Below are 9,959 nucleotides of genomic sequence, written 5' to 3'. Positions count from 1 at the left end.
GGGCAATGAAAACCAGCCATATGAACAGTCTGCATTGGGCTGGAGCATGATTGGCTACAGTAACACTGACATTGATTGTGATCATGAGGAGAGCAGCTACCAAGCCCTCCCCTGAGCTAAAGTCTGAGGTCAAGTTTGTTTATAGAACTCAAGTCAAGAAAATGATCACTCCAGCAGATATACTCTAGGTCTTTGAGTCAGATTTCACATAGAAATTCAGCGAAGAAGTTCCAATATCACAAGAAAATATTAGGTTCCTGGCAAAGCTGAAAGAAGGCATCAAGCAAAAGCCAAATGGCCACTATGAAATGCAATTGCCTTTCAAGGAAGAGAGGCCAAGTCTGCCAAACAACAAAGAGTGTGCCCATGTGGGGGTCTTTTTGTGTTGCTTCTGAAAAGGAAAATTAGCCATCATGGGATGTGGAGCACATGTTCCATCAATTTCCCGTTGCACCAAGGGACATAGACTGCCCCTGATTTCTGTGGTGGGAAAGAGGCAATATCGAAGTTCCACCATCAGTATTCCACATGAAGGTTAGCTTGTTCGGTGCTGTATTATCACCTGGCTGCCGGAAGGTCTGACTGGACCCAAACGAGACAAATAAGACTGCTAACGCTAACTACTGCCAGCAGATTCGTAAACTGGTGAAGGTAGCCGATGGAAGAGTCAGGAAACACGAAATGTTAGTTGGTGACACAACACTAGGCAGTAGAGGCACTCGCACAACTAAGCCAGTTTACTTAGAATGGTCCATAGACAAAACTGTACTATTGCTTAAGGCAGAATTGGTAGGTTAGCTCTTTAATGAGACTTAGCTCTTTAAGATACATTTGTTTATCTACATCAATGTATGGTTAACAATGTCAATCTGCATTGGGAATCACACGTTGTGTGATGGTGGGAGAGTAATTGCATCCGTTCTGTGAACACATTTACACTACTCATAAACAGTAAGAGATATTTGGCTTTTGGCTGAAATTGATGGAAAGTTCAGGCAACAGTGATATGATATGATGTCAGTAGGGCATTCAAGTAGAAGCATTGTAGCAGTCACAGTGTTGGATTAAGAGGCCTGGCAGCCTCTGAAGATACCAGGATTCCTGTGGGGGGATGTTTATTTTCTGGGCAAGAACAGATCGGAAATTCTACACAAAGTAGAGAGACAAAAGCCTAATTTACAACGACCTTCGGCCCTTTGAAAGCTTTTGGGAGTGGAACTAGCAACAGACACTTGCCATATATTGGAATAAGCTCAAATGAACAAAGAACCCTTCCTTTGGAAAAGTGGGAGACTTACCTATTTTATCTGGACCAATAAATCGAAGTTGACACTCTACCCCCATTTCCCCAGATAAGGGACCAGATGGCTGAAAAGACTTTATCAAGACTTACTTTTAGTCGAATCTTAAAACTGTATTAAATGTGTTTGATAACCTTATACAAGTTATTTCAGGTTTCCAGCTTGATCACAAGATGCATACAGAGACAATTTGTACGATTCTGGTTTAAATATTGACGGAGAAATAATCTTGTTGGAAAATGACCAATCCGCCTATGGAACCACATTGCCCCCTAGTGGTCTGTAGTGTTGAACATTTAAATCCCCACGGACTCAGTAAACCGGACAGTTATATGCAACAATTTAACTTTTAACGATGTCCCATCGGTATCTATTTGTTATTGTTTGGTATCCCCATTGTTAACACAGAAAATTAACATTGTGTGGTTCGCTATTCATGTCATGACTTTACAGATATTCATCTGAATTTTGAGACTCATAATCGTCTTTATCATGTTGTGTTATTTGATGTCTTTAAATCACAAGTCTATGTTATACCTTTAATCTGCATATCTTAACAAGATGTGGTGTTTTCAGAATCACCGAGACAAATGTTCTATGAGACAGAGTAATGGAGAAATAAGAGTTTCCTTGTTTTATCCAGGAATCCCCACATAAATGTTGAAAACAGATCTCACCTCACACAGAGACACCCAGGCAGATGTCACCACAGTTCAGGCATATCATTGGCTGAAAGAGTAGTGTAAGCCTACGTCATGCCCCGCCTCCGAGAGTCAAACCCCGGACCCCGCGAACCCAGACTCAGTTCAGTTGTTCAGTTTTTCAGATTTTTGAAAGATTTGGAGAGAGTAGAACAGATTTGAACAGATGTAGAGATGATTTGAGAAGAGAAGAGCTCACCAGAGTTTTGGGAGTTTTCCAGAGTCTCAGGAGAGAGCGGAAAGATGAGAGGATGAGCGGTGCAGAAGACGACAGGAGGGAGGAAGAAGATGGCAGGACCCAAAGAAAGACGAGAAAGAAAGACCCGAACAAAGAAAGAAACAGAACGAAGTCTTAAGATACACGCTTTCTGTGTTTTTGTTCGTCCATCGTCATCCATGTCCTTTTTACGTTGCACGTTCTAACCTCCGCTGTTGCACGCCATCATCAGTTTTTCCTACCAAGAAAGCCAACTCCAAGCAACCTCTGTTAACCTTCTGTGAACGTAAGTTCACTTCATCAGAGAAGCCAGCAACCGACCAACTCTGACACTCGGAGGATTTTATTATTCTGCACAGTGAAGCGTTCCCGTTTCCCGCTGAAGAGAAGCGACCTCCAGGTCCGCTGAAATCAGCCACAACCAGGCCCTGAGAGCGGAACCCAGAAGAAATCCACTCGGGCTGCGTGGCTACTACCTGCTGTGTTCCAAGCTGACAAAAAGGACTTCAGTAAAGTAAGGCCGACCCGTTTTTCACCTTAAAGTGGGTTTGATGGATGTCTCGAGGCTTTCACTATTAGAAGGATAAATGAATCCAAGATGTCAGTCTTTAGCTTCAAATAGTCAGCCAACCTAAACTAGTTGAATAAATCCAGTATCCCTCCATTCCCCATATTTTATTTTCCATTCACTAAGTGTTTTATATAATCACCCATATTCAATGCATCTCCTGTTTGTTTAAGGTTCATGTCTTTGGTCATATCATTGTAATAAATAGTTCATATATCTATATATATGTTATAATCACAGATTGTGTCGTATGGTTTCTTTACGTAATGTCTATCCAACCAAACGAGAACTTCACGAAAGTAGCGAGATATGAGACTGATTATTAATTGAAACATTAATTTAACATACCAGGATCGTAACATTTTGTGTTTTTCCTTCATTCGAAGGTGGTGCCCTACATTCGAGGTTTAAGGTTTATTGAGACAGTGAGAACGTCTGATAAATCCTTATATTTGATACATATATAAATGCCCAATATCGCTACAGCATGCACTGGTGATTTCCTCATCTCAAACTATTTATTGAAACAAAAGCCAACAACACAAGAAAAAATGTCAATGGGCAAGAACCATTCGCACGAACAGATTTGTTCTTAAATCGTGTGTACGAGTGATTTAAGAGAATTAGCGCATTCACCAATTTTTTTTTCAGATATTTTGAGTTTTCTCTCCTAAAATATTCCGCTGTTATTCCAATCAAGTTTGCTTGACTAATGGATTGTATATTTAATTACTTTGAAGCAAACATTTAAATATATACATTATACCCCATAATATGCTGACATTATTCTGTTTGACTTAAATTATGCAGTAATTGAAGGTTAATTTGAGTCTGTATATAACAAGGTCAATGGGAAGTGTAACCAGCGGCTGACTTGTTACTTTTGGATGCCATAGCGCATCAGGCTCTTGGAAGAGAGCGTGTGTTCTGAGACCGTGTAGATATCCTACGGAGACAGACAAATGGTTGACATCACGATTTAGATTGCCGAGGACTGTGCTGCTGCAGATATGCAGCTTGCTGGAGCCACAACTCCAGAGAGAAACACGTCGATCAAACCCAATTCCACCACACGTCCAGGTCCTCACCACTCTTGGATTTTTGGCCACTGGAACCTTTCAGAGGGAGATTGGAGACAGATCGGGGGTGTCCCAGTCCTCTGTGAGTCGTGTGCTCCCCTTGGTCATCAAAACTCTCATCAGTTTATCACCCATGGTACATCAGATTCCCATACACCGCTGTCCAACAAGTACAAATTAAGAGGGACTTTCATGCCATGGCTGGACTGCCAAACATACTCGGAGCAATAGACTGCACACATATACGCATTAAAGCACCACTGAGCTGAAGGCCAGGTGGGTGTGTCTCCATACAGCCGGGGGGGGGGCAGAACACTGAACAGAAGCAGCCAGAGTGGTGGTCAGTCAATGAATAGCTGCAGCAGCTAAACATATTAGCATGGCCCCAGGGCACTTTTACAGTGATTAGACTCTAAAAACTAAAACTAAAGGAACCGTAAAATCCCGTCCAACCAGACAGACAAATGGCCTGACGAGCCGTGATGGTTGCAACATCTTTTTGGTTTTCAGTGAAGCTTCACAACTTCCCTTCCTTCAGCTCAGAGATGTCCTGTTTAACACAGAAAGAAGCATTCGCACAGTCAGTCCTTACTTTCAAGCTCCATTTAATGTCCTAGCAAAAGGAGTATGTGACTGTTCTAAGGAGTGAGTAAAATAGAAAGTGCATTTTTTTTTCTTTGTTCATTGGAATTTAACATAATAAAAAAAGATCAAAGCAGTTTCTTCCATGTCAGACGGAGCAGAATTCTGTAGAAATAGCAAATAAATCATTAAAAGGTACTTTGTTGGAGTATTTGGTGGTATAGTGTAGATCAAAGGCACATCACAGCTTTGCATCTCACTGAGGATTGTTGCACACGCACAGATAACACACATACACATGCACAAGCCTTCGAAGTACATTTCCCATGTGGTTCTGACACACAGTCTTGCAATCTACAGTCATGTCAATAAAAAGCAGTCATGGAGAAGTTCTGAGAGGCGACAAATATTTATCCAAAGCATGGTTAAGCCTTTTAATTTGGAGCTTGTAAAAGGGATAACAGCATTTAAGAATGTCCATCTCAATCTTTTTTCAAGTGGATATGATTCTAGAGAAATCAAATGGCGCAAAGGATAATCAGAGGAGATTTATCTTGGATTCTGTTACCTGTGTGTTTTATTTTTTCTTAAATTATATCCTTAGAATGACCGATATATTCTTGGTTACAACTGTTTTCGCTCTAATAGTCAAAAAGAAACACAAAGGAAAAAAAAAACATTCAGTAAACATTCTTTTCTAAAGGTTGTTTCCCTTATATAATCTGTAATTTTCCTCTGCCATTATGTATAATACATAAACAAGTTTAATAACATACCAATCAGTGGTTATTTCACAATTGGAAAAAAGCACAAAATGTTTACACTCTTTTACAGGTAAATAAAAGTTTTTGTTGACTCATCAATAAGGGCATAGCATAGTTCAGAGTTCATCTGGTTGGCTTCTGGTACTCGCTCCCCCTCGTCCTCTGCTAGTCTGCTATTAGATCTTTACATACAAATATTGACAAAGTGGTGGCTTGCCCTCTGAAGCCATTGAGTCTTTGAAAGAGTAATAAGTGAAGGATGGGGGGGGGGACAGGGAGAGAAGGAGAGAGGTTGGAGGAAGGCTCATAGCTGGCCGTCGCTGCAGTGGCTGTCCTGGCTGCTGCCGGGCTTCTCTCCTTCCTGACTGGGCAACTCTTTAAGGATGAGGGCGGCGCTCTTCTCAGAGAACTCATCGCTGTCGGGCTCCAGGCCGTCGGGGCAGGGCAGCTTCAGGAGCTCCTCTCTGAGCTGGGTCGTGTGTCTCTGCAGTGAGAAAGCATGCAGTGAGCTCTGATATCAGGAGCCACTTCAGGAGAAGAAGCTTGGTGCTCTCTGGGCTTTACAGCTGGACCGTTACATTCAGTAACCTTTGGGAGGAGTTTAAAGATGCAGCCTTTTCCTTTGATATCATGTTAATAGCAGCCTGGTGACAAGAATTCCTGACATGAAACTCTAAATAACTCTGCTGTGCCGCAGAGTGAACATGCTTTTATAGGCCACTGGTCTGCTGGATGATGTCTGCGGTGTCTACGCTGAAGAAATGATCGAATATCTGGCTGCAGAAACCAGTTAAAAGCAGAACAAAAAGTCCTATTTTATTGTTGCATTTTCTTTCCCGTTCAGCAGACTAAATGAAATTACCTTTAGTGCAGCGGCATGATGGGACATGGTGCGGCCCACCCTCTTATCGCTGCTGTACTGCTGGATGTCAGTGATCCACTCCTCACACTGAGACATGATCTCTGTTCTCTTCAGGTAGAAATGCTTGTGGATCACCTGCAACACAGTGTTCAACCCCAACAGTTACTCATACAATACAAATACATACACACATATACTATGCAAGCCCCCCTTTTCCCTTCCTGCCATGTAAATAACTTATGATATTCTTTCAACGCTGCAGATATTGGATGGAGAGCAATCTGGAGTGAAAACTTCAAGTTCTCAGATTAGACCAAAGATTTACATTTTAACATGATGACAACTTGAGGACGACAGCCAAGATAAGACAGGAGTGCATTCAGGAAAACTCAGACCTGTAGTGAACCTTCATCATCAGAGCATTCCTTGTGAGACTTGGTTGTGCCCTGACATTCCTTTGCCTGGTTGAGTCTGAGCCATTACACCCAAAAAAACAGAAAAAGCTGCCCAAAGCCCAAACCAGCTGATTCAGAATGAAACAGATTGGTTCTACTTGATTCACTGCCCATACATAGCAGCATAGTAAAGAAGTGATTCCCAAACAGGTACTTTACACCACAGGGATCCTTCCAGGGCTGTGTGGGCAAAATGTGGAAGAAACCCTAACCCTAACCCCAACCCTAACCCTAACCCTAACCTCAACCCTAACCCCAACCCCAACCCTAACCCTAACCTCAACCCTAACCCTAACCCCAACCCCAACCCTAACCTCAACCCTAACCCCAACCCTAACCCTAACCTCAACCCTAACCCTAACCCCAACCCCAACCCTAACCTCAACCCTAACCCCAACCCCAACCCTAACCCTAACCCCAACCCCAACCTCAACCCTAACCCCAACCCTAACCCCAACCCCAACCCTAACCCTAACCTCAACCCTAACCCCAACCTCAACCCTAACCTCAACCCTAACCCTAACCCCAACCCTAACCCTAACCTCAACCCTAACCCCAACCTCAACCCTAACCTCAACCCTAACACTAACCCCAACCCTAACCCCAACCCCAACCCTAACCTCAACCCTAACCCCAACCTCAACCCTAACCCTAACACTAACCCCAACCCTAACCCCAACCCCAACCTCAACCCTAACCCCAACCTCAACCCTAACCCCAACCCTAACCCCAACCACACAACACGTTGCTCTAATGTTGGAGAGCTGTGACATCTGTGCACAGCGACAGGAGGCCACACACAGATGTTTCTTAACCTGCGACTCTTCTGACTGAAGCTTATCATGCAGCTTCAGCTGCCATGCAGGAACACCAATTAAAGCATCCCCTGATTATTCACTGCTTTATTCACCCGACTGTTGAAGAGAACTTGGAGTCTGCTGTGGTATTGCCCTCTGAAAACATCACATTAGCATGGCTGTTCTCAACAATGTTGAACCTCAGATCAAAGTTTGAATTGACCTCAGATCTGAGCTTTTTCAACCTACAATATTTGTCTGGAGTAGGAAAATTGTGCTTAAAATCTTAAGCTAGGCCTTAAAGAATAAAATATCCCCATACATAAGTAAATAGTCAAATCTGAACAATATGTGGCAGAGCATAAAAAATATCCAAGCAGCTGAGATGGTTCATCAAAAAATAATACACAAATGGTGCGAAGCTGCTTGTATGCCCCTCCAGTCCAGCACCGAGCAACAGTCCCAGGGGCCGAGCCATCAGCATGCAGCGAGTGCTGTGTGGATCCGCCTGCAGCCGTTGCTCCGGTGGTGATCAGGTCTCAGGGTGGCCAATGATTTGCAGTTTACCAAGAGAAGCAGCAAAAGGAGCTTTAGGCCCACTTTAATCTCTCTCTCCTTTATGTATTCATCTCTCCCTTCACTCAACTCTTCCTGCCAACCCCTATCCACTCCCCCAACAGCTTCAGTGACATCTAAAAAGGTGGCAATCCCCAGCTCAAAGGCAGCGTTTCCAGGTCAGATGTGTGTGGGAAATATGGTGAGACCATATGTAACCCCTGAGGAAAAACCCTAACTTTAGTAACTAACATAAACTTCATGAGCTTTTAATTCCTCAAAATAAGCTTATTGCTGTGTTTCTTTCTCGTACGAGGTCATTTAAAGAGATTTATGGTTGAAACCTGCTTAGAATGGATACATATGAAGGACAAATGAGTTTGAACTTGGTTTGACTGAAGGAATTCATTTTATAGCAAAAATACCAATTTCACCACAAGGCTGAACAAATTGTTTGGACCGGGGAAAAAAGAATCTGAGTGTACTGTTGTCAATCTAATTGTGGTATGTGGGGATTACGGCAGACTGAACATTACCTGGAAGAAACCCCTTTTTACCAGTTTTCAGATGAAATCATCGAAGATGATGGCAGTGTCGTGATTTTAAACCTTTAAAAAGGTTTAAAATGACCTGACCAGACACTGGGGTTGTGAAGGCACTTTCACTCCAGACTGCTGAAGACAGTTTTTTTCTTTTTCTTTTTATTCTTCAAGGTGATGAAAGTCTCAGTTTCCAAATAAAGATGTAAAAATAACTGTCTTGAAGACTGCATACTGCAGATGTTAAATACATATGTATAAATATTATATGCTCGCATTTAAAAAAACAAAACAGTAATAACCTCTTAAGCTCTTACTGAGTATGGGCTTGTTTGTTTTTAAGCTTTTTATTTTTTAGACAACATAGAAAACATTCTTTAAAAAGTGATAGTCTTAGTTCTGTTGAGTTTGGGGTGTCTTGAAAAAGAATTTTCAAAATGAATAGAAGACATTAAAGGTGTGAATGCGTTTCTGAAATCCTGGTTCCTACCTCTTTGAAGCATGGCGATGGGTTGCGCATCTGCTCCAGCATGGCCCACTTGACCGTGGCCTGTCGGATGTTGCCATCATATTCCCGGGAGCTCTGGGTGCCGCTGGGGGTGCCGCGGGAGCGCTCATACCCCGGCTCATTAAAGTAGGGCTCGGCCACCAGAATGAGGGACTGCACTGACACGAGCACCTACAGAGGAGGAATGAATGAGAACAGGCAGGGAGTCAAGAAACTATGGGACCAAATGATCCGGGATTCCCACTGGAGTCCGGATAAAACTCTTCATACAACTGGTTGCATGATGTGGTGTCCAGGTGAACTGAGATAAAAACCACTACAACCTTTGGATATTTCTGTGGGACATGAGTGAATTCGCCTCACATCCCCTCAGTGTCCTCAACACTCCTGAAATGATCTTGGAAATGTTAGACACTGAGCGCCAGACAAAATGCTTTGGCCCCATAGAACAGCATTCTTAAAACTTTCTTCATCAACGGCCGATAAATGTCCTGAACTGTCTCAAGGAGACCAAAACGTCCTCCTCCATCGCTCTGTCTGCTCTGAGGCACTTTATCACCAACAATGATGATGTTGGACTTGGAGGCCTGCCCGCTGGCCCCAGCTATGCCAGAGCTGGATGAACTTGAAAATGCTCCATCAAATGGACACAAATAACCTTCAACTAACGCCATCTTGAATCTTGAACTGTCTCATCTGATTTCAAATGATGTCCATTCCCTGATGACAATCACTTGATTCCAGCCCGGTCCCCCGTCTCTGATCCACCAACCCCCTTATTTACCATTATTGATCTACAGCATGCTAACTAGAATGATAATCAATGGAGACATCTCTATGCACTCTCCACTCTTGCAAATGAGGAAATTGGATAGAAAAAAAAATGGGACAGATCCCTTTCCATTTCCAGGGCTCAAGCTTGCTTGTTGTTGGATCAATATATTTTGAAAATGAATGGGCATGACAGGCAACCAAATAATGGTGTGGGTGTGTTCAGACATGCTGAGCTAAAGAACTTTGGTGTTCATCCA

The 9,959-nt window shown here is 42.9% G+C and overlaps 1 protein-coding gene across 1 annotated transcript in view; it reads right to left on the bottom strand.

Annotated features, from left to right (window-relative positions):
- Nucleotides 1–4,454: 4,454 nt before the first annotated feature.
- Nucleotides 4,455–9,959, bottom strand: part of birc6 (baculoviral IAP repeat containing 6) — a 120,454-nt gene continuing 114,949 nt past the window's right edge. Inside the window, exons 68-70 of the mRNA XM_075473107.1 lie at nt 8,911–9,099; nt 6,075–6,209; nt 4,455–5,696 (exon numbers count right to left, since the gene is read on the bottom strand). Of these exons, the coding sequence (XP_075329222.1) occupies nt 5,517–5,696; nt 6,075–6,209; nt 8,911–9,099 (504 nt within the window). The 3' untranslated portion in view covers nt 4,455–5,516. The remainder of the gene's footprint in view (nt 5,697–6,074; nt 6,210–8,910; nt 9,100–9,959) is intronic.

This window comes from Odontesthes bonariensis, chromosome 2, assembly GCF_027942865.1.
Source record: "Odontesthes bonariensis isolate fOdoBon6 chromosome 2, fOdoBon6.hap1, whole genome shotgun sequence".
NCBI classification, from domain to species: Eukaryota; Metazoa; Chordata; class Actinopteri; order Atheriniformes; family Atherinopsidae; genus Odontesthes; species Odontesthes bonariensis.
Note: the sequence above shows the minus strand (reverse complement) of the source record. Positions and strands in the feature narration are given on the sequence as shown.